Here is a 25,679-nt window from a genome sequence, read left to right as displayed (position 1 = left end):
TTTGTCAATGTCTGGACTAGATTTTAAATTCATTTGGCAACTCATTTGATTAATAAAAGTATGAGTTTTCATGGAAAACAGAAAATGGTCTGGGTGACCCCAAACTTTTGAACGGTAGTGTAATTCAAGCAAAATATAGAGCTAGAGAAAGATGGTTTTCCCAAATATGTAAGATGTGCATAGTGCTAGTTAATAGGGATCAGTATTGGAAAACCTCTAAGATGTGATAATTTTGGATTCTGAGTGATACAGTCCCTAGTTACAGCCGTATACATTTGTAAAAAAAAAAACAATTATATGGTGCAAGTCATTACCTTGTAGTGTCTGAAGAGTCAAGGGCAGCATAGAAATAGAGGCATAGGGCTTGATACAGGTATAATAGTAGGTAATCAGGGAGTCACAGCAGCATCATTGGTTAAGGTAGCATATGGACAGATACATTCTCCCCAGGGCTGTGGAGTCGGTAAGCCATACCTGCGACACCGACTCCCACATATATTGCTTATATTTAAGTGAAAAATTTATTGTAGAAAATTTATTGTAGTACAATGTGAACATCAGACACTAAATCATTTTTATGATACAATAATCAAGATATTTAGATAGAAGATAATGTTTATTGGAATACAACTTTAGAACACAAAAAACTAATAAATTGTAAATATGTAATACACTAAGTAATATCGATTACATGTTTATATATATATATATATATATATATATATATATATATATATATATATATATATATATATATATATATATATATATATATAACACTATGTAATAAACTAAAAGTGGCAAAAAAACAGTTTAACAAAAACATACTAAATATCATTTGTGCAGTCTATGAATTTGTTCTAAGAAATAGAATTGCCTCCATCAGATCCTCTTTCATAGATGACCTCAAATCTGACCTAATAATTTTAAAGCTAGAGAACAACCTCTCTACAGTAACTTGGGTTGGAGGCAAAGCCGTGACCACATGGGCAACATCTCTAACAATTTCCAAGTATAAAGGAATTGCCTCATGCACAGTCAGTTTTGATGAACGGTTGAATTTTTCTATTTCTTTGAGAGCAAGTGAAACATTTTGCTGAAATATGGTCAATCTGCTTGCTATAGGAGACGGAGTGAAATCTTTTTCCTTGCGGCAACGCTTTGCCTGCTCCATGTCATCCAAATACTTGTCAAAGTCAAACTCCTCATCTGATGAGGATGAAGATATGGCAGCAGTAGCACTGTCAGGACCCATGTCCTCTTCGCCTGGCAGTCCTCCTGTAGGCCACTCTTCCTAACTGCTACCTCAGTCAGGGCTTCTTTTGCTTAGTAAGCTGTTGATCATCAAGCAGTATACGATGCCAGAAAAATTTTATTTTCCAATAGCTGTGTCGCTCTCTGTTTCATTGAAGCAGAAATGCCATCTGCGATTAAACAGCAAAATAGCAAGTTCTTCCACTCCCTTATGAAAATGCCAGGAGTTAAATCCTCAGCTTGTAATTTTTTAGTCACGGTAAATGGGTGATTAAGCAATTCCTTCAATTCAGCCACCTGTGTCCATTGACCTTCATTTAGGGTTACCTGAGGGTTCGCAATATCTATAAGAAACGGTTTTAGTTCAAGCAATCGCTCAATCATTAAATAAGTGCTGCCCCACCGAGTGGCTTGATCGACAATTGCCCCTTTCCCAGCACGTCTCTTCAAGATGGAATCAATTTTAGAGGTTCTGGCAGGAATAACCAATTTCCTCACTTTTCCCAATCAGATTTCCAGCATGTCCCTCTTGCAGACTATCTCTTTATTGCCAGCTGCAGCGTGTGCACAACACAGCGCATGTGATGAATAGGAAAGTGTTTTGAAGCAGCTTCAACAAGATCATGTTTCTACAGTATAATTTTGCTGTTCTTCGGTTGTAATATCTGTTTGTTCCTCAGTTACATGAGCAGCACTGTGGCCTTCCATCTCAAACATACTGAAGCCTAAATGTTCCTCTAGCTGTTGTTCATTATTCTCATTCATCAGTGTAATTGTACTTATGTTTGAAGCATTGTCCGTTACAATAGCAAGAACCTGTTCTTTTTTTGAGTTCGTAATCTTGCAGAACTTTTTCCACTAAGGTCTGGAGAAACTGGCTGCTGTGATGAGCTTTAGTATCTTTTACTGCCAGTGTCTTGGTAACAATTTCTATGTTGTCACAAACATATCGAACATTGATGGCAAAATAGTTCACTCTGTGACGTGTGCAGGCATCCATTTTAAGAAACATGAAGTAACTTTTGAGAGTCTTTTTAAGATCTTCCTTTTGTTTAAGGGCTTCTTCAATCACTAATTTTCTAATACTTTCTCTTTCCAGAGAAACACCAAGATTGCAGCAATTTCTCCATTAAGACCTGTAAAAGCTGGTCGTGCAAATAATAATGGTAGACCGTCCTTCACAACAAGCTGGAGGAGCTGTCTTTTAAACATAACTGCTGTCATTGTTACAGTAACTTTGTCACTTACAAAATATCTTGTTAGTAATGTTTGAGATGCTCTTTCCTCCTCCTTTACCTGGCGGGAAGTGTTAGTCTGTGTGCTACCCGGCTTTCATTCTTTTTGGTACAGATTAGATATGGATAGACAGATATGGATAAATGGATAGATAGAGCATATTTCTAATCTGCTTTTGATATTGAAAACATTATCTATGAGCTCAAAAACCTTTCAGGTGATGCGGTTTTTTAAAAATCTGATCTGCTTTTGCAGCTGAAAAACGTATCCACAAAAAACGCAGCAAAAACGCTGTGTGTGAATGTAGCCTTAGATCAGGAATAGAACAGCCATTTATAGGACATTTCATAACTTTCCCAAATTCCTATGAAAAAATATTCAGCACGTTCTGCATTGAATTACTGTACCCAATTTATTGTATATTTTAGTAGTCGGTCCATTTTATACCGACTCCACGACTCCACAGCCCTGATTCTCCCATCAATGCAACAGGAGGTAGATGACCATGACCATGCAGGATAGCTATTTGATTGGTTATTCCTGAATATAATCCAGATGCTAGGAGTGAGAATCACCATCCACATGTGCTCCGCGACGGTCATATTACTGAAATATTGATGGTGGAACGCAATGTGTGTTCCACCAAGTTAAAACATGACCAGGCGACTAGAAATGACAATGGTGAAACGCACAATGCGTTCAACCAAACTAGAAGTTAGTACGGTGACTGGGAATTGTGCGTACTATTATAGCAAAGCAAATAAGCTGGAAAGACAAAAAGCGCAACAGGGTCTTATCCGGATAATAAGTGAAAAATGTGGGCAGTTGGGCTCTCCATGCATGTGTAGTGACAGTGAAACCGCCGCAACACATGCAGCTGCAACGCTGGATAGCTGATCAGCAGGAGCGATCCAGGTAGCCGGTTCCCTCTGCAGCTTATTCTGTAAGCGCTATAGCTTGAAGAATAAGGAGGGAGCTGAACAAATTCGCTCATCTCTACTCACAACCACTAAAAAGGCTTAGGCTGCTGCAGACCCACGGTATAAGTAAATGTAAAAACTGGAAATAAATAGGTTAAACCTGCACTTCCATTGGACAATAAGGAGAAAGGAATCCAACATTACAGTTTATTGGTCAATGCTTTTCAAAGTTCCAAACTTTATCAGGACAAACCACAGAAATCCACTGCATTATGTGTTCCACCATCATCATTTCTAGTCGAACAGCCATGTTCCACCATCAATATTTTATAATATAAGCATCCCTGAGCACATGGGGATGGCATTTTTCACTCCTTACACCTGGAATATACTCCGGAATGTCCAATCAAATGGCTATTCTGCATGGTCATCCTACTGCATTGATACCTGGATCTATCTGTCCATATGCTACCTTAACCACTGAGATCGCTGCCCAACTATCTTCTATTATACCTGTATCAAGCCCTATATAAACCCCTGCTACGCCTTCGTTTCTATGCTGCTCCTGGAAGAAATAATGGCGAAGGGCATGTCGGGCACTGCAAGGCAATATATTTTTGCACCATATAATTGTATATTTCAAATGTAATAAAGATGTAACTAGGGACTTTATCACTCAGAGCCCACAATTATCACATCTCAGAGGTTTTCTAATACTGATATCTATTAATCCCTTAATAACAGCCAATACGTCTTTTTACTGACCTGAGACATAAGAGAATAGCATCCCCATTGTTCTGTCTCCAACATCTAATTCATAACCTTTGACTGTCTGCTTGTTTATAGTTACAGTGATTTACTGGAGAATATATAGAATGTTCAGTTTTCCATAGATTCTATTGTTTTCATTGCTTCTGGCTCCCTCTATTGACCAGTCATAACCGCAGTGTTGTGTTATTTTACTTTCACTTTTGATGCTCGTATTTTTTCCCTCCGTTGCAGTGCATTCTGGTAAGGTTGCAATGCATCCTGGTAGCCTTTGCAAAGGATTATAGTTAGTTCAGCCTCCATTTCCCTCCAGTTCTCCATTTCCCTTCTGCCGGAATTCAGGAAGCATCTCATTTCTCTTCCCCCCCTGTGATAGCATCGCTAGTATGTATTTATGCTTCCTGTATCTAATTCCTGTCTCATATTAATCTGGTTAATTAGTCCTTCCCCTGATTAGCTATTAGTGCAGATGTTGATTTATAATGTACTATGTATAATATGTATTTCTGATGTATCCTGTATTGACTGAGTGTGTGTGTGTATATATATATATATATATATATATATATATATATATATATATATATATATATATATATATATATATATATATTTATTTTGCTTGTAGTTTCACCGTGCCAATATACCATCACGTTCAATAAGGCACAGATTCAACCACAGTCTCCTTATTGGATCCCGGTATAGCAGTTTAGCTGCCTGTGTAAGCTACATGAATTCTGCTTCATTTAGTGAGGACAGATGACAATCCAGCAGCTTTCAGATGTACAGTATAGCTGCCAACTTGCTGTATATAAGCTTCAATCATTGTTGGCACTGACTATGGTCGTTTAACCCCTAGATGCTGCAGTCAATAATGACTACATCATAAAAATGGTTAAGAGAGTGTGGGGGGGCTTCCTCCTCTTTAACCCCATCGGCACTCAGATCTTGATTGTGTGGTCCTGATGTTTGCCATGGCAATTAATGGCCAAATAATGGCGTTGAAGTCTGCTGGCTAAGGCAGCCTGTTCAGAAGTCAGTGACATTTAGGTGGTAAAAATACACTTTTTCATTTCTGTTATGCCACTTTGCATTAATTCCTGAAAATCGCCTGAATGATTTATAAACTATCTGACAGCAGTTTTCAATAAGTCGGGGGGGTGTTCTGTTTTCAAAATAGTATCACATCTGGAGGTTTTCCAATATATAAGACTTTCAACATCACTTAAAGCCTGGAGAGGTCCCTCAAAAAAAATAAATTTTGTTGAAAAAAATGAAAAATTGCTGCTACATTATAAAACCTAAAAGGCTAACAAAATAAAACTAGATGGGCATTTCCTGAAGGAAATACATGGTGCTTGAACAGCGCGGCCAGCTTTACAGCAGTGTATCAGGTGTCGACTGTAAGAAAGTAAAGTTAGAATATGAATGTTGTGTATAGCCACTTTAGCCATGTTGACACATGCTGCCACTTTGCCTCGGGGGCCACTTTGGCGCTCCGGGCCCCTCAGGGGCCACTTTGACACACTGGGCTTCTAAAGCCACTTTGGCGTCCGACTGCAGTGATGGCGAACCTTGGAACTCCAGCTGTTGGAGAACTACAGCACCCAGCATGCCTCAACTGCTGCTTCAACTGTGGCAGGTTGCAAGGGCATGCTGGGAGTTATAGGGTTACAACAGCTGGAGTGCCAAGGTTAGCCATCACTGGGTGGGGCTTTTCAGAAGCCATTGGCGCGCTGCGCCTTTAAGACCTTGAATCAGCGATGTGTCAGTTTCTATTAGCTAATACGGGTCATGTGTGGAAGCTGCACTTGCATAGTTGCCATCTTTGTAAGGTCACTGCACCTGCGCTGTGGCTTCAATCCATGTCAGTTGGGGGTCATGGAAAGGTCGCCATTAATTCCTATGGGAAAATGTTTGCTTAAAACGCGATTTTTTAAAAAACTACAAATCGGATCGACTCCAAAAATACAGAGCACACCTGTCCCCACCGAGGGCTTCTAAACGCCGCCTGAACGGGGTCTCTGCGCCGAGCGGTTCGGGCCGCAGTAATTGCAGAAAACGTGGAGAAGTAGAATAATAATAATAAGATATAAGAAATCAGATTACAATAAGTTGCTTGAACCTAGAGGTTCAAGCACCATAATTACATTTTTATAAATGATGCTGATGTAAAATAGAGATGTGGGAAAATTTGTTTATTAATGTTTTTCTGTGGTATGAGTATCTGGATTAAAGGGAGACTCATTCAAAGGTCGAAAATTGCTATTTTTTTAATTTGTCAAGTTTCTGATTTTTTTTTAGAAATAAAGACAAAACATATCAACCTAAATTTACTATTATCATAAATTATAATGTGCTGCGAAAAAAAACAATCTCAAAATCAATGGGATTTGTTGAAGAATTCCAGAGTTACTAACACAAAGTGACATTGATCAGATTTAAAAAATTTGGCCCGGTCACTAAGGCGATAACCAGCACTTTCCACATCTTACATATTTGGGAAAGCCATCTTTCTCTGCCTCTAGCTCTATTTTTCCTTGAATTACCCGTATATGTGTATAAGCCGACCCCCCCCTAATTTTGCCACAAAAAAAAACTGGGAAAACTTATTGACTCGTGTATAAGCCGAGGGTGGAATCCATAGACTATGCCCTCATATGCTGCTCCATAGACTATGCCCCCATATGCTGCTCCATAGTTTATGCCCATGTTATGCCCACTATGCTGCAAGATCCCTGGAGCAGTGTGCATGCGCACCTCATGTCTGCTATGCTGCAAGATCCCTGGAGCAGTGTGCACGCGCACCTCATGACTGCTGTGCTGCGTGACTCTTGGAGCAGTGTGTAGGCGCACGCGTTCCTCATGGCTGCACGCCGTTGTTGTGTGCGCCCCCGTCTCTGCTCTGCCTGCTGTGGTTGTCTCTGTGGTTCTGCCCCTGATCATGTGACCTTTCCTATGTTCCAGCACGGTCTCTGGAGCCCCTGATCATGTGATCTTCTCTATGGTCCAGCCCAGTCTGATCTAGCAATGCTCTCTATGATCCTGAAGGATCTGAACCGGAAGTACTTCCCTGGTCTCGACCCGGAAGTGCAGGTGCTATGGTGCTATATCAGACCGCCCCTTCCTATGGTCGGGGCCTGAGTATCGTGTTGCTTCCCTGCATGGCTGCTTGGTCGCTCCCTGTATTATGTGCCCCTGCACTCTGCCCTGTAGTGCTTCTCTGCACACACTCTGTGCTTGTTTTCTGCCTCTTGTCTCGTGCCATGTCTTGTGTTGTTTTTTGTGTCATGTTTGTCCTTGTTATTCTTAGACTTGTAGTCCTTCCTGTGTTCTCTGACTTAGCCTGTTTTGCTATGTCTCGCCTTAGCTATTCTTTGACTTGTAGTCCTTCCTCTGTTCTCTGCCTTGCCTGTTTCGCCATGTCTGGCCTTTGCTATTCGGAGCCTTGTAGTACTTGCACGTTCTGTCTCTGCCTGGTTTTCCTTACTCTGCCTTATGGTGCTCTCTTGCACATTCCATGTCTAAGGCGCATCACAATGAACGTAAATGCAATAGGTTTTATTAATGCTCATATAAAATGACAAAAAGGAGAAGAAACAAACAGGTGTGACACCACCAAGTATGGTACAAAGGTTCACATTAAATGAGCTATGGAAGAAAAACATGTATAAAAAAGCACATAGATTGATACAAATACCAAGTGGAGTCCACCAAAAACGGTACAAAACAAGCACAAGTGCGCCATAAAGCTCCCGTGCAACTCCTATAAAAATATATGTCTAGAGACAATTACCAAAATTGGCTTACAATCAGGACAATGTCTACTCAAAATGAGGAAGGAGCAATGCCAAATTGGAATGAACTGCAAAAAGGTAATAAAATAAAGTGCTATGTGCGTACCTATATGCAATGCGCAAGGTATATATTTTCTTCGCTGCAATCCTCCAGCGGAGGTGCAAAAAAAACATATGTGCCATATGACAGCCTGAAAACCCCTATAAAAGGGTATAATACAAACAATAACCTCTCTTAGGGTACCGTTACACCTAGCGATGCACCAGCGATCCCGACCAGCGATATGACGTGGTCAGGATCGCTGGTGCGTCGCTAGTGAGCTACCACACAAGCAGATCTCACCAGCGACATCGCTGGGGACGGGGGTCGCTACTTACCTGTCAGACGCGGCAATCCTGCGTCCTCCCGCCCGGCTCCACGCGTCGCTCGTCGGCGCCACAGGAAGCGCTGCAGGAAGTGACCGACGAGGAATGGTACAGATGCTTCTCATGCGATCAGCGATAACCAGCGGGGGAGTAGGTCGGAGGCAAGTATCACATGCAGCGATATCGCTAGCAATATCGCTGCAACGTCACAAAATCGGTGACTTTACAGCGATTTTGCAGTGTGTAACGGGGGCTTTAAGGTAAGCAACCCAAAAATAGACAAATGTTGATTGAGGTGTCCAGGATGGATGTGCAAAAAAGTATTAGCACATAATACATAAATAATTGCACCAATGCCCGCTTACATAATAGCCCATAATAAGATAACCATACCAGTGTATAAACAAACAAAGTGCTGTGTGCATACCTGGAGTTTCGCGTCAGCTTCCTCGGGGGTTTATGCAGTTCATTCCAATTTGGCATTGCTCCTTCCTCATTTTGAGTAGACATTGTCCTGATTGTAAGCCAATTTTGGTATTTGTCTCTAGACATATATTTGTGTGGGATATACCTCATTAGAGGCGGTATTGTGTCCACTCACTCTCCTTTTTATAGGAGTTGTGTGGGAGCTTTATGGCGCACTTGCGCTTGTTTTGTACCGTTTTTGGTGGACTCCACTTGGTATTTTTATCAATCTATGTTCTTTTTTATACATGTTTTTCTTCCATAGCTCATTTAATGTGAACCTGTGTACCATACTTGGTGGTGTCACAGCTGTTTGTTTCTTCTCCTTTTTGTCATTTTATATGAGCATTAATAAAATCTATTGCATTTACGTTCATTGTGATGTGCCTTATTCTTCCGTTCTTTTTGGATTTCTATGGTAATTAGGAAGGGCGATTTATAGAGACCTCCTTAGGACTCACATTCGATATCTAGTCTCAAGGTTCTGCCTTGGCCCAGCTCTGGGATTTGACCTACGCTCCGCTGCTAGACTCTGTCCTATCGTGCTCTCTAGCACATTTCATGGCTAGTCTCAAGGTTCTCCCTTGACCCGGCTCTGAGCTTCAGCCTACGCTCCGCTGCTAGCCATTTTCTCTCTGACCCCACTCTGTGCTTCTGCCTACGTTCCGCTCCTTGTTCCGTACCTAGTCTAGCTTTGCCTTGTTTATTGCCTTGCCTTGTTTCTTCGTGTGCCCTTTGCATGCACCTGGCCTTCCTAGCCTCCCGTCTGTGCCTCAGCCGTGCCCGCCCGCTTGTTCCTCAGCCGTGCTCGTCGGCCAGTGACAGCTGTGTCACCTGTTATGCCTCAGCCGGGTTCACCTTAGTCTTGCCCGTCTGTCTGTGCCTCAGCCCGACCAGCTAGCCAGTGCCCCAGCCATGCTCTCCGTGCTTCCTTGCACCAACGCTGTCTCTGCACTGTGCTTTGCGTGCTTCTCTAATAGCATGCGCAGGCCCTAGCCTGCTCCTCCTTGGCATACCTCCCAGTGCTTCTGTAAAAGTACATGCAGGTCTTGCCATGTACCCGGTCGTGCCTTCTTGCACGCACAGGCCCTAGCCTATACCCTGTCGTGCCCTCTTGCACGCACAGGCCCTAGCTTGTACCTTGTTGTGCCCTCTTGCACGCACAGGCCCTAGCCTGAACCCTGGCGTGTCTCTTAGCACGCACCCTGTCTTGAACCTGACCCTGGCGTGTCCCTCGGCACGCGCAGGAAGGACCTTGCCTTGAACCCTGAAGTGTCCTTTGGCATGCGCAGGACCTTGCCTTGTACCCGGACCCTGGCGTGTCCCTTGGCACGCGCAGGACCTTGCCTTGTACCCTGGCGTGTCCCTCGGCACGCGCAAGACCTTGCCTTGGTCCTTGAATCCTGGCGTGTCCCTACACAAGCACGTCTTGTACTTTGAACCTGGCGTGTCCCCTACACACGCACCTTGCCTTGCACCTTGCCCTGGACCCTGGTGTGCCCCTAGCACGCACCCTGCCTGGAACTTTGCCTTGGACCTTGGCATGTTCCCTAACATGCACCATGTCTGGAGATCTGTCGTGCCTCCTTGCTTGAACCCTGGCTTGCCTGCCGGATGCCCAGAACCTGCCGATCGCTGCCAGAGATCGTAAGTCTGATGACTGTGGCATGATGTCCGGAGCCTGTTGCCCAGATCCTGTCAATTGTTGCCAGCTGTCCGGAGTCCGATGCCATTGAGCCTTGCTTGTACCTAGGTGTGCCATCTAGCACGTACCATGCCATGGACCTTGGCGTGCCATGCACGCACCTTGCTGTGTTTTCCTGTTATCACGTTTTGCACCAGTTGTTACCCTGAGTTTGCCTTAATGAAGATACCTTGAATTCACGTCTTGTCTTGTTTCCTGCATGTCCTTTGTCGTCAGACACTCGTGTCTTCCTTGAGCCAGCCGTCTGGTTTCAGCAGTCGTGGTGGCTCACCCCCTTGGTCTTGCACCTGACACTCCCTATATAGGGGTGGTTCCACACAAGGTTAGCTCGCCCTAGGTGGGTGGGTGCCACGACCCAGAGGGTCCACTCTAAAGAAAACGACAGTGTAAGATGACTCAGTCACAGCCCCCATATGCTGCTCCATAGATTATGCCCCCATATGCTTCTCCATAGTTTATGCCCCCATATGCTGCTCCATGGTTTATGCCCCCAATATGCTGCCCCATAGACTATGTCCCCATATGCTGCCCCATAGACTATGCCCCCATATGCTGCCCCATAGACTATGCCCCCATATGCTGCCCCATAGACTATGCCCCCATATGCTGCTCCATAGAATATGCCCCCATATGCTGCTCCATAGAATATGCCCCCATATGCTGCTCCATAGAATATGCCCCACATATGCTGTTTGCTATATTAGCGCACAAAAATTAATCTGTATGCGGCGCTGTTCACATACAGGTAATGCAGAGCATTTTGGCCATAAAATCAACTAATACCTCTCAAATATTTATATGCGTTTTTGCACTTTACTTATATTTCAGGGTGCAGTTGGGCCCAGATGGCTCGGTAAACTGTGGTATCTGTTCACACGATGCATTTTGGCTAGCACTGGGCAGCCCGCCTGGTCTAAAAGTAATGGCATCACTAATAGGCTATAAGCCGGATGCTCTGCATCGCCTGTATGTGAACAGCGCCACATGCAAATTCCTTTTTTTTGCACTAATTTACCAAACAGCCGCCCCCTCCATGGATTGGTAGGTTGAGAGTGGTTGTTTCATCAGTATTGTTGCACATGTGTTGCCTACATCTTTAATTGGGTCCCCTGCACCCCGATTGTGCATTTGTTTGGAGGCCTGGGCCAGTAAGCATCTCTGCATTTTTTCTGGTTTTTTTTTCTAATTATTTTTGGAGGAATTCTAAGTCTTCTTTCTGTGGTTTTGCTGTTGAGGATACAGATTACAACAGCCACCGCATACAAGATCATTTGCAGAGGTTAAAACAGAACAACTGATAAAGGTATAGGGTGCCTCACAACTATATGGCTTAGCATATCTGAGGAGGAATCTTTCCAGCCCGCTCTACATTCTTGTCCTTGACTACACACATCTATTGCCACTGGAATTCTGCTTCCATCTGCTCATGACATGAAAAGTACGAGCAGATCAGTATTTTCCACTTTAGTTAATCACTGACCTGTCAGCTGAATTGTCAGCCATCCAATATGGAACTTAAAAATAATGGATTATTTCGACACGGGTCACGGGCTTAATACAGAACAGAAAGTCTCTCATAGCAATCATGATCTTGACAGTGCACTCATAGTTACTATGTGCTGGCATTTTTCTCTTTTTGTAATTTTTTTGATTATCGAGCATTTTATATATTATGTAGCGACTTGTACAGAAATGCCATAATAAATATCTTTACAGAATTGGTTGTTACAATAAAATGGCACAGAGTAACAAAAATAGTGCGGATATGACAGGGTTTGTATCTTTGCCTTTTACGGTAATTTTTTTCTAACCGGATTGCTGCTAAAGCAGATTTCATAACACACAATTTCATTTTTTAATAAATATGTTAGACCTGATGAAATTGGTGGGCTTACTATGAAAATCCATGTCAGAATGGTTGTATAATCTGGATTACAAAATTAGCATTTAATGAATCCAACTGTAGCATGAAATGCATACATAATAGTACAAAAAATCCTTGCTTTAGTGCGAGTGTACGCATGTACTTGGAATTAGATGCTGCTTTAAAGGCAAAGATGTGTCTGTTTTTACCATGGGTCTTTTGGGGGCAAAGTGACGATAGAAACTACTGCCCTCAGATTAAATATAATTGGACAATAATTCTTTGACTGCAAACCAACCACCTACATGGATACTTGTGAGACTTATTTTGTAGAATCCAGAACAACAATTTAGATCCTTACATCAATAACTCCCAATCTTACTACAATGGAGGCCCTGGAAATATGGTACCACTTTTGGGAGGGCTCTTGCTTTTATTTGTACCTCAAAAAATGTTCATGATATTGGTTGACTGCTTACCCTTCCCCCATAACAGACATTTAAAAGGCAGAACTCTGTTTGCTATGTTCTACCCCATGGAGATCCCCTGACCAGATTCTAAAGAAATCCAGAGTTGGTGGGATCAACCCACCATATACATAACATTCCTAATAGCTTGTGTCTTCATATATCTTCCTTGTAAGTCTTCTTTTTCTTGTTTTTTTTTCACTGACAAGTGAGGATCGTGTAAAACTTTACTTCCTCTGACACTGCTCGTCATAACGGGGGATTATGCTCAGGAATTTAAATCCTGTTGCTTTGGAGGAATGTAAATTTAGTGAATTTAGTCGTGTTACATAAAAGCTACACAATGTATAACAATTTCTTCTTAAGGCAGCCTGGCAATTCGTCTGTGGCTTTATAGGAACCTTTTTAGAGGACAACTGCAGGTTAATAACCAGAAACATTTAGCATGTGATTTCAGTTTTTAAGTTTAGACTATGTTCATACATCCTGTAATTATTAGTTTTTTGGATCCAATTTGACAAGAAGAAAACAAATAGAATGACTGAAGTACAGTTTGACTGAAATTCTTTTTCATGATTATGTAATCACAACAAGTAAACGATCCTAACCAGTGAGTGTGAAAAATATCAGAATAGGTACGCAAATTATGTAGAGAAGTTTATGAAAATTTGAGTTGGAGGGGGGCGGAAAGGCTAAGAAACAGATGAAAGGGGTAATATGAATTGTGACTAAGAAAGCCAAGGGCCTAAAGGATGACCAAGAGAACCAGGCTCTAGAATAGTGGTCCCAGCCACCATGACCCTTGGCCATAAGAGACTCCATGCCTTCTATTCAGTAAATCCAGTGATCAATCCCAGTGTCTATTGCAGTTCAAGCAGCAGTGAGACAAAAATTCATAGCAATCCTTTTAATAGTAGTGAAAGGAATGCAATCTGGGTCGATAAGACCAAACGAATGCCCATCACTTGGCAGTAAATATCAAAAATTGCATGCCAAAATGACCGCAAAAAGGCGCAGGACCACCAAATATGACCCATAGCACCAATTCCTGTTCCAGTTGGAAGTCGCCAGGAAAATGAAATTTTATTTTTTTCTTTAAGTTAGATCAAAAAATGTAGCCGGCACAAATGTTTGTCTGTTTTTTGCTCCATTGATAACTAATAGATGACAAGCCCTCCCATCAGTTTATTCCTACAGTTTACATCCGGATTCATTCACCTGCTCTTGCCTATAAATGCCCTCGCACAAACTCTTCTTGACTACAATAGCTATAAGTATCTGGGGCAGTTACGGTCGGCAATTGCATTCTTCCTACATATAAATCAGCAAATATTTCCCCACAACTATATTCCTAGATAATCTAGCCAATCTGCACTTCTCTTGGATTCAGAAGGGGTTTGCAGTCATACAAGGGGCCCTCGGTACACCATTCCTTCAGGCTCAGCTCTAAATGGCTTGTTGCGCCTTCTCATCTTCCATTCTGACTAGTGAGGCTGAGAAAACGATGCCATGCTTCTTTTTTACTCCTGAGGCATGAGTTTCTTTTTTCATTATCTCAGCGATTTTTCAACAGGTTGATAAATGCAGATTTTAAGCAGCTAAGCACTACAATTTTACATTGGCAGTAGATTTAAAAAGATGATCATTCATTCGATACATGGAAAACAGATTTAATGTGATATTCGTTGTGTAGACACAATGAAAAATGCTCCCAGCATCATTATATTGGCTACTTCAAGTTAAAAAAGAAAATTGAGAAAAATAAATCTTTAATCACCAGCATTAAGGTATATACGCCAGTCAGTCACAGATGTAGGTCAACTTGACTTATCACAGCACTGGGCCATTACAGCAGAAAAAAAGTATACTTCAACACATTAAAAGGGTGGTCTGGTTTTGAGATAAAAGTCTGCAGACCTCTGAATCCTTACAGTGCTAGCACAGCACACTTAGGATTTTCCGGTGCAGAAGCATTAGCGTGCAGTCATATAACTGCCTTTTTGTGATTTGCACACGACCAGTCACATACAGACTAGAAGTGTAGCTTCACTCAATACCTGAGCAAGGCCAAGAACATCTAGTTGGCACGTGACAGCATGTTAGCAAATTGCATACTTGTTGTCATGTGACAAACAGCTATCACCGCAAGCAAGGGGGAATCCTGACAGCATGTTGTGAGCGCACTGTCAGGATTCAGAAGGTGCTAGTCAGAGTTACTGCAGTCTTTCATAACAAAGGTGGACAACTCCCTTCAATTACCTTACTCCTTTTATGTGAAATAAACGTCTAAGAGCGGTTTCACACGTCCAGATAATTCCGGTACCAAAAAAAAGGTACCAGAGCCATCCGTGTCCAAGTAGTCTATGTACATATAGGACATAATATAAAAGTTCAAGACCACCATGTCACATTTTTTTCTCCTTTTTAGGCCTGTAAAAACACAAAATTCCTGGAGTTTATTACTGTTTTGAGTGGCAAGTTTTTTTATCCATACATTTTTTTTTTACATGTGTTTCAAAATAAGGGAATATCAGTGACGCTCACTTCGGCATAGGAGTAGTGCTTAAGACATTACAACCTGACATACATGTGGAGATGTGTATAATATGTACTGTAATAAATAATAAAAAAAAAAACACGGCTTGTATTGTATTTAATATTCCCCTATTGACTTTACCATCTGGCCACAGTGTTTTTGCCCTAAACTATGTTGCCAGAAATATGCTCGATTGTTCCTGGAGCGGCTTACTGTGTGTGGGCCCATTAGTATTCTAACCAGAAACACTACATCCATTACAGTCCTCAATCATCAAAACCAATTCAATCACCAGCTAAGTGTGTACTCTTATAGATGCATTGAAATCTTACATTGTAGCGCCCTATAGAAAACAGCTTCTAAAGTGGGTTAATTAATGCAAAATGTAGTTCAATATAAAAGGTTTTCACTAGGCAGAAATGCAGGTTGGGAATGAGCGTGATCACATCAGGAGAAAACATTTGTTTTCTACTATCTGCCTACGGCTGCAGCACAATACACCATACAGCTACAGTTAGGTCCATATATATTTGGACAGAGACAACATTTTTCTAATTTTGGTTCTAGACATTACCACAATGAATTTTAAACAAAACAATTCAGATGCAGTTGAAGTTCAGACTTTCAGCTTTCATTTGAGGGTATCCACATTAAAATTGGATGAAGGGTTTAGGAGTTTCAGCTCCTTAACATGTGCCACCGTGTTTTTAAAGGGATCAAAAGTAATTGGACAATTGACTCCAAGGCTATTTCATGGCCAGGTGTGGGCAATCCCTTCGTTATGTCAGTCTCAATTAAGCAGATAAAAGGCCTGGAGTTGATTTGAGGTGTGGTGCTTGCATTTGGAAGGTTTTGCTGTGAAGGAAACATGCGGTCAAAGGAGCTCTCCATGCAGGTGAAACAAGCCATCCTTAAGCTGCAAAAACAGAAAAAACCCATCCGAGAAATTGCTACAACATTAGGAGTGGCAAGAAAGAAAGAAAGAAAGAAAGAAAGAAAGAAAGAAAGAAAGAAAGAAAGAAAGAAAGAAAGAAAGAAAGAAAGAAAGAAAGAAAGAAAGAGAGAGAAAAAGAAAGCACTGGTGAACTCATCAATGCAAAAAGACCTGGGCGCCCACGGAAGACAACAGTGGTGGATGATCGCAGAATAATCTCCATGGTGAAGAGAAACCCCTTCGCAACAGCCAACCAAGTGAACAACACTCTCCAGGAGGTAGGCGTATCAATATCCAAATCTACCATAAAGAGAAGACTGCATGAAGGTAAATACAGAGGGTTCACTGCACGGTGCAAGCCACTCATAAGCATCAAGAATCAAAAGGCTAGACCGGACTTTGCTAAAAAAAAATCTAAAAAAGCCAGCACAGTTCTGGAAGAACATTCTTGGACACATGAAACCAAGATCAACCTCTACCAGAATGATGGAAAGAGAAAAGTATGGCGAAGGCATGGTACAGCTCATGAGCCAAAGCATACCACATCTGTAAAACACGGCAGAGGCAGTGATGGCTTGGGCATGCATGGCTGCTAGTGGCACTGGGTCACTAGAGTTTATTGATGATGTGACACAGGACTGAAGCAGCCGAATGAATTCTAAGGTATTTCAATGTGAAGCGAAAAAAAGAAATATGCAGCACTCACCGATATGGCTGAAAAACTGTGCGTCCACCTGGACCCGTAGAAGCGAGTAATCGCAAAACGGCCGTTGTCCGGCACCTCCCTCCCCTAGCATTCCTCTAACATCCTGCATGTCCACACATTTGATGGAATTCATGTGAAATAAAGACGCACAGTTTTTCAGCCATATCGGTGAGTGCTGCATATTTCTTCTTTTTTCGCTTCACATTGAAATATTCATGTTTTTTCATGCAAGCACCTCCATTTTTTGACTGAATTATATGACGCAATACTTCAGATAAATAGCTCCGTCTGGTAATGTGGCGATTTGTGTGCCCTAGTATGCCGTTCATCTGTTTGCTCTTTGCTGGGAATTCTAAGGTATTCAGAGCCATACTGTGTGTTCAGATCCAGCCAAATGCAGCCAAACTGATTGGTCGTCATTTCATACTACAGATGGACAATGACCCAAAACATAAAGCCAAAGCAACCGAGGAGTTTATTAAAGCAAAGAAGTGGAATATTCTCGAATGGCCAAGTCAGTCACCTGATCTCAACCCAATTGAGCATGAATTTCACTTGTTAAAGACTAAACTTCAGACAGAAAGGTCCACAAACATACAGCAACTGAAAACCACCGCAGTGAAGGCCTGGCAGAGCATCAAAAAGGAGGAAACAGCGTCTGGTGATGTCCATGAGTTCAAGACTTCAGGCAGTCATTGCCAACAAAGGGTTTTCAACCAAGAACTAGAAATGAACATTTTATTTACAATTATTTAATCTGTCCAATTACTTTTGGTCCCTTTAAAAACAGGGTGGCACATGTTAAGGAGCTGAAACTCCTAAACCCTTCATTCAATTTTAATGTGGATACCCTCAAATGAAAGCTGAACGTCTGAACTTCAACTGCATCTGAATTGTTTTGTTTAAAATTCATTGTGGTAATGTCTAGAACCAAATTAGAAAAATGTTGTCTGTCCAAATATATATGGACCTAACTATGTGCTGTTTTTATAGCAATACATATTCCACATCTCATGACTATGCCAGTGGTATACTGCAGATTTGGATTTCTATAGCATTGCTCCTGTCATAGGAGATACTTGAAATTGAGAGACGTGCTGAGAAGTGTATCCTGGCATCATGATTATGGCACGTGTTTCTTACAAGTTATCAAGTTTGTGTCTTTGATCCATATGGATAATAAAACTGCATTTATATTCCATCAGAAAGAAGGAATACGAGAAGCTGGAGAAATACCAGGGCCTCAAAGGAGAACTGGAGAAGATGTGCAAGGTGAAGGCAACAGTGATTCCAGTGGTGATAGGAGCACTTGGAGCAGTGACCCCTAAGTTGGGAAAATGGCTACAACAGATCCCAGGAGCAACATCTGAGCTCTCTGTCCAGAAAAGCGCAATGCTGGGAACAACTAAGATCCTAGGCAGATCCCCAAACTCCCAGGCCTCTGGTAGAGGACCCGAGAAGGAGAAAGGACAACCAAGACCACCCCCATTGGGGGGTGAGAAAGAAATGTATATATTTTATACTACACTGTGTTGTTTAGTCTTATTTTTGCCTAGGAATGTGTTGAACCACTTATGAAGATCTATAGCATGTCAAAAGGGGATCTCTTAAAAATGATGGTATGAACAGCTGACATGTGCCCGCAATAGGCACGAGTGGAGTCGCCGGCCGCCCGTGCCTATTAACTAGTTAAATCCCACTGTCAAAGCTGACAGCGGGCATTTAAATAGCATTTCCGGCCGCCGGGCCGGAAATGACGTCATCGCCGACCCCCGTCACGTGATCGGGGGTCGGCGTCATGTTGCCTGGACAACCAGAGGTCTCTATGAGACCTCTATGGTTGTTCCAGGCATCTGGCTTTCAGCGCCACCCGGTGGACGGCGCTGAAAGCACAGCAGTAAATCTGCTACATATGGGCGATCTGCTCATCGCCCATATGTAGCAGAGCCGATTGGGTTGCGCATGCTTCTAGTCTCCTATGGAGCCTATTGAAGCATGCCAAAAGTTAAAAAAAAAAAATGTTTAAAAATAAAAAAAAATTAAAAAAACCTAAAAGTTCAAATCACCCCCCTTTTGCCCCAATCAAAATAAAACAGTAAAAAAAAAATCCCACATACACATATTAGGTATCACCGCGTTCAGAATCGCCCGATCAATAAAAAAAAGCATTAACCCGATCGCTAAACTGCGTAGCGAGAAAAAAATTCAAAACGCCAGAATTCCTTTTTTTTGGTCGCCAAGACATTGCATTAAAATGCAATAACGGGCGATCAAAAGAACCTATCTGCACAAAAGTGGTATCATTAAAAACGTCAGCCCGGCACGGAAAAAATAAGCCCTCACCCGACCCCAGATCATGAAAAATGGAGACGCTACGGGTCTCGGAAAATAGTGCTAATTTTTTTTTTCTTTTTTTAGCAAACTTTGGAATTTTTTTCGACACTTACCTTATTTTTCCGACCATAAGACGCACTTTTTTCCCCAAAAATTTTTGGGGAAAGTGGGGGGTGCGTCTTATGGTCGCAATACATGGTACTAACCTTCTGGCTGGTGGCAGCAGGCGGGGCTCTGCGGTGCGGTGGTGGCAGCGGGCTGTGCTCCGATGCAGGGGCGGCGGCACCGCCGGCATTTCTTCGCAGCCCGGAGGCCCCCGCACTTCCCTTGCTGGCCGCCGCCATGTTGCGGTGGCCTCAGGGAGCATGGACGCCGGGAAGATGGCCGCCGGTCCGGGGACGGCGCATGCGCAGCTTCAGATCTCGTCCCGAGATCTCGGGGGACGAGATCTCGTTGCCGATATTTGAATCTCGTCCCCCGAGATCCGATCCCGCGCATGCGCCGTCCCCGGACCGGCAGCCATGCTTCCGGAGGCCACTGCAACATGGCGGCGACCAGCAAGGGAAGTGCGGGGGCCTCCGGGCTGCGAAGAAATGCCGGCGAAGCCGCCGCCCCTGCACCGGAGCACAGCCCGCTGCCACCACCGCACCGCAGAGCGCCGCCTGCTGCCACCACCGCAGAGCCCACCTGCCCCAGCACAGCTGCCCCTGCCCCAGCACAGCTGCCCCTGCCTCAGCACAGCTGCCCCTGCCTCAGCACAGCTGCCCCTACCCCAGCGCAGCTGCCCCAGCACAACCAACCTGCCCCAGCACAGAGCCGCCACCGCACGAGCCTGGACCACTGAATGACCCCTGTGACTACTTCTCCAACTGTGCCGGATCCCTTCCCAGGTAAGCTGAATTCGGACTGTAAGACGGACCCCCATTTGACACTTTTTTTCCCCCTATTTTCCTACTGAAAATTGGGGTGCGTCTTATGGTCCGGTGCATCTTATGGTCCGAAAAATACGGTAGATAAGAGAGGACAGACATGTTTGGTGTCTATGAACTCGTAATGACCTGGAGAATCATAATGGCAGGTCAGATTTAGCATCTAGTGAACCTAGCAAAAAAGCCAAGCAAAAAACAAGTGTGGGATTGCACTTTTTTGGCAATTTCACCACACTTGGAAATTTTTTCCCGTTTTCGAGTACACGACATGGTAAAACCAATAGTGTCATTTAAAAGTACAACTCGTCCCGCAAAAAATAAGCCCTCACATGGCCACATAGATGGAAAAATAAAAAAGTTATGGCTCTGGAAAGAAGGGGAGGGAAAAATGAAAATGCAAAACCAAAAATACCCCGGTCGTTAAGGGGTTAACATCTTTAAAGAAATATAACAATGGTTTATGCAGATTTCGAATGCAAAAGTAAAAAAAAAAAAAAAAAAAAAAAAAAAAAGGCAGACCTAATTTTTTACTACCAAATTATGAGGCATGCTGTTACAATCCAGTAGCTATTCATTAATATACAACATTATTGGACTCTCACAAACACATAGCGGTAGCTATCACACCATGCAAAGGGATAGCTGGCCATACACATTTTGACAGTCATGTACTCGCTAAATGTCTATTTACAGGGGTAATCCCATGTCCAAGATAATACCCCAATGTGAAGTGGGTGTAATAATAATAATACTACAAGCAAATAACTCCAATTAGAAACGTAGTATAGTTTTTCTGATTCACTATGTCTCTTTCCTCATGTGCAGACATTGCAGTTGCAGGACCTTAAGTATCCATGGTTACGACCACAGATATTGTGAGTTAGTTGCTAGTGGTCATAACCATGGATACCCAAGGTCCTGAATTTTGAAGGCAAAACGTCCCACAACCGAATGAAAAAGATAAAGAGCATTTTTTTTTACTTTGCTAAATAATTTATGGGCCTGTACTGCCATTCTGAAGAATTTATTATAAAAAGAAAAAAAAGCCAACAAACACCACAACACAAAAAAGAAACAAGCATCTTTATAATAATAATAATAATAAAAAAAAAAAATAAAAAAAAGGTCAATGATGAATCAGGCCTAATGGGCTTCTCTTGTTCTCCCCAAATAATCATATATTCATACCTTCAGTCATTGCTTTTGTGATGATGCCTAGAAAAAGAAAAGAGAAAACAATTATGACACAATTTGTAGCTTCCACTTAGAATTAATGTTTACTGTATGAGAAGGCTGCTACAATGTTTGAAAATCGTCTATCACTTCTATTAATAGGGTTGTCCATTAATGGTGTTATTATATGATAAGTGTGCTTATAATTTATGGGTAAGACCACACACAGTGCATCTGTTTGCATGTACCCGAAGCTCTGCTCACTCTGATGTCCAATGGTTGCATGATTTGGTTTACAAACCTTGGGGACAATGGTGTACCTAGAAGAAGTGAGGATGTTTTGAAGGTAAAGCGAAGGCACATTTAATATTAATCTGATGTACATTATTTGTTTATTTACTGTTCGTTTCATTAATTGATAAGAATAAACTATCAAAACATCTATTTTTTAAATCAATATGACTTTAGCGCAATTTTCCACAGCACTGTATACAGGTCTGTGGAGTCAGTAAGCCAAACCTCTGACTGACTCCCCAGCACTGGTCACTACTGAGCATGTGCATAACATCACAGCTTCATCTCATCTACGACTACACACCCCTGGTCACTACTGAGCATGTGCATAACAGCACAGCTTCATCTCATCTACGACTCCACAGCCTTGGTCACTACTGAGCATGTGCATAAAAGTGCAGCACAGATTCATCTCATCTACGACCCCACAGCCCAGGTCACTACCGAGCATGTGCATAACAGCACAGCTTCATCTCATCTACGACTCCACAGCCCTGGTCACTACTGAGCATGTGCATAAAGTGCAGCACAGATTCATCTCATCTACGACCCCACAGCCCAGGTCACTACTGAGCATGTGCATAACAGCACAGCTTCATCTCATCTACAACTCCACAGCCCTGGTCACTACTGAGCATGTGCATAACAGCACAGCTTCATCTCATCTACGACTCCACAGCCCTGGTCACTACTGAGCATGTGCATAAAGTGCAGCACAGATTCATCTCATCTACGACCCCACAGCCCAGGTCACTACCGAGCATGTGCATAACAGCACAGCTTCATCTCATCTACGACTCCACAGCCCTGGTCACTACTGAGCATGTGCATAAAGTGCAGCACAGATTCATCTCATCTACGACTCCACAGCCCTGGTCACTACTGAGCATGTGCATAACAGCACAGCTTCATCTCATCTACGACTTCCACAGCCCTGGTCACTACTGAGCATGTGAATAAAGTGCAGCACAGATTCATCTCATCTACGACCCCACAGCACTGGTCACTACTGAGCATGTGCATAAAGTGCAGCACAGATTCATCTCATCTATGACTCCACAGCACTGGTAACTACTGAGCATGTACATAAAGTGCAGCACAGATTCATCTCATCTATGACCCCACAGCACTGGTCACTACTGAGCATGTGCATAAAGTGCAGCACATCTCATCTATGACCCCACAGCACTGATCACTACTGAGCATGTACATAAAGTGCAGCACAGATTCATCTCATCTACGACCCCACAGCACTGGTCACTACTGAGCATGTACATAAAGTGCAGCACATCTAATCTATGACCCCACAGCACTGGTCACTACTGAGCATGTACATAAAGTGCAGCACAGATTCATCTCAACTACGACTACACAGCACTGGTCACTACTGAGCATGTACATAAAGTGCAGCACAGATTCCTCTCATCTATGACCCCACAGCCCAGCCTCACTACTGAGCATGTACATAAAGTAAAACTGAGCATGTGCATAAAGTGCAGAACAGATTCATCTCATCTACGACCCCACAGCACTGGTCACTACTGAGCATTTGCATAAAGTGCAGCACAGATTCATCTCATCTACGACCCCACAGCACTGGTCACTACTGAGCATGTGCATAAAGTGCAGCACAGATTCATCTCCATTAACAGCCAAGATCCTTAGATCAGGAACAGAACAGACATTCAGGCTAAGTGCACACGACGAGTAAAATTTCTGCACCATTTCTGCAAGCTTTTGGCAGGAAAAATGTAGCTGGAAAAAAAAGCCATGCGTTTTCGACTGATTTGACTGAAGTCAATGGTGAAAACCACAGGGTAAAAACACACAGAGAATTGACATGCTGTAGATTATTTTCTGCAAGTCAAATAATAAGCAATGTGTGCATGACACGTCAGGTTTCTCATTCACTTTTCAGGATTGTTTCAGGTTTCTCTACATAGGATAAGTTCACACTAGGCTTTTTTCAGAGTTTTGCTGATCTCTTCACAGGAAAGAAGCCGCAGAAAAAAAAAAAAAAAAAAAAAGCATCTTCCTTGTTTTTTCTTACTTTTTTTGCTGTGGTTTTGGCATGCTAGATCTGTCTCTTATGCATGCTGATAAATTTTAGTGTTGAAAACAAAGGACCTATCCCATAGAATCAGATTTTGGCACAAAAAACGCAGCAAAACCTGACACCTGCATTTTTGGTGTGTTTGAAATCTCATAGGCTTTGCTGGTGCTGTAAAACACAGCTGAAAATTAGCATTAAAAAAAGCAACAAAAAAAAAAGCCTAATGTGAACTTAGCCCAAAATCTGCAACGTGTGCACACAGCCTTATAAGTACATTTCATAACGTTTCCAAATTCTTATGGAAAAATGTACAGTACACACTGCTTTGGAGTACTGTACCCAATGTATTATATGTTTTAGGAGTTGGTCCAATTTATAACGACTCCACCAAAATGGACACCGACTTGGAGTTCACAGCCCCGATTGAATATATAATTTTTTTTTAGAGCTTCCAAGTCTTCTAAGATCAGTAATAGAATTAAAATATAAAGGAAAAAAAAAAAAAAGAACGTGAATACAATGAAAAAGAGAGTATCACTTAGGAACAACCGCAAGCAATATTCCAAGTAGAAGCATATTCTATAAAGTGACAGGCTTGATTAGCAGCCAGTTGCCATCATGTTAAAATGCAGATGAGAATAATAGCAGTGCTCGATATCACGCCTGGCTAAACTTCTCTGTAATGAATACATTTTTCAAGACTCCTTTTCCAATGTGGAATAAAATGGCATCATCGTCAAGGCTACCTTACCCTGCAAAATGTGAATGATTCATTGTACGAATCTTATGAGATCTATGACCACAGTTGTGTTTCAGGGACAGGCTGGAAATTTTATGGGCTCATAGGGTCATGGAAATGAAAAAAGGAAAAAAAAAAAAAAAAAAAAAAGAATTACAATCTAGATATGCCGATGATGAAAGTCAATGGTTAAAATTAATTCACTGCTCAGTTTTAAATGAGCTGTTGAGAAACTTTATTCTATCAGATGAAGCACAGAATTCACAGTATCTAAAGTAACTACATCACACAGGCTCATACACTGCTCCATGTCAGGAATACATGGTGCAAAGGATTAAAGGGAACCTGTCAGCAGGATTGTGCACAGTAACCTAGAGACACTGTCAGGTCGGCGCAGTTATACTGATTACAATGATACCTTGGGTGATGAAATCCATCTTGTGGTTGTTGTTTAATCATTATTTTCATTTTTGAGTTAAAGATATGCTTGTGTCCCAGGGCGGCCTATGTCTTCATGTGGTGCTCTACTTATGTATTCTTCAGTATGGCTGTGGGGGGTCTTCTTCATGTGGTGCTCTGATTAAGCATTCATAATGAAGACAGATGACAGGTGATTGATCCCTCACTGACCTGCCCCCCCAGTTAACAGAATGAATGCTATATATACATACTAAAAAAAAATCCTTCTGCGCAGGCTCGGCAGCGCCATCTTTAGCAAGATGGCACCGCCGGCGCATGCTCAGTAGCAGCTATCAGATCACCTCTATATAATAAACCGATAACTGCTACTGCGCAGGCGCAATTTTGAAATGGATTTTTTTTTTTTTTAAATATCAGAATAACCTTAACCATAATAATTATATGCACATTACACATGTGATTATGCTGCAGCGCAGATGCCATGGCAAACACCTGCCTGCAGAAGGGTTTTGTTTTTTTATGTACAGTAGTGCTCAAAAGTTTACATACCCCGGCAGAATTTTTGCTTTTTTGGCCTTTTTTCAGAGAATATGAATGATGCCACCAAAACTTTTTCTCCACTCATGGATAGTGTTTGTTTGAAGCCATTTATTGTCAAACTACTGTGCTTTCGCTTTTTAAATCATAATGACAACCCAAAATATCCAAATGACCCTGAT

The 25,679-nt window shown here is 42.3% G+C and overlaps 1 protein-coding gene across 1 annotated transcript in view; it reads right to left on the bottom strand.

The window, feature by feature from the left end:
* ADARB1 (adenosine deaminase RNA specific B1) overlaps positions 1-25,679 on the bottom strand; it is a 144,120-nt gene that overhangs the window by 36,919 nt on the left and 81,522 nt on the right. Inside the window, exon 3 of the mRNA XM_073551577.1 lies at positions 21,470-21,496. Coding sequence (XP_073407678.1) covers positions 21,470-21,479 — 10 coding nt within the window. The 5' untranslated portion in view covers positions 21,480-21,496. The remainder of the gene's footprint in view (positions 1-21,469; positions 21,497-25,679) is intronic.

Source organism: Dendrobates tinctorius, unplaced genomic scaffold (genome assembly GCF_039654945.1).
Source record: "Dendrobates tinctorius isolate UK_male_01 unplaced genomic scaffold, ASM3965494v1 ptg000177l, whole genome shotgun sequence".
Taxonomy (NCBI): Eukaryota; Metazoa; Chordata; class Amphibia; order Anura; family Dendrobatidae; genus Dendrobates; species Dendrobates tinctorius.
The sequence above is the reverse complement of the archived record's forward strand: the minus strand, read 5'-3'. Positions and strand labels throughout refer to the sequence as shown.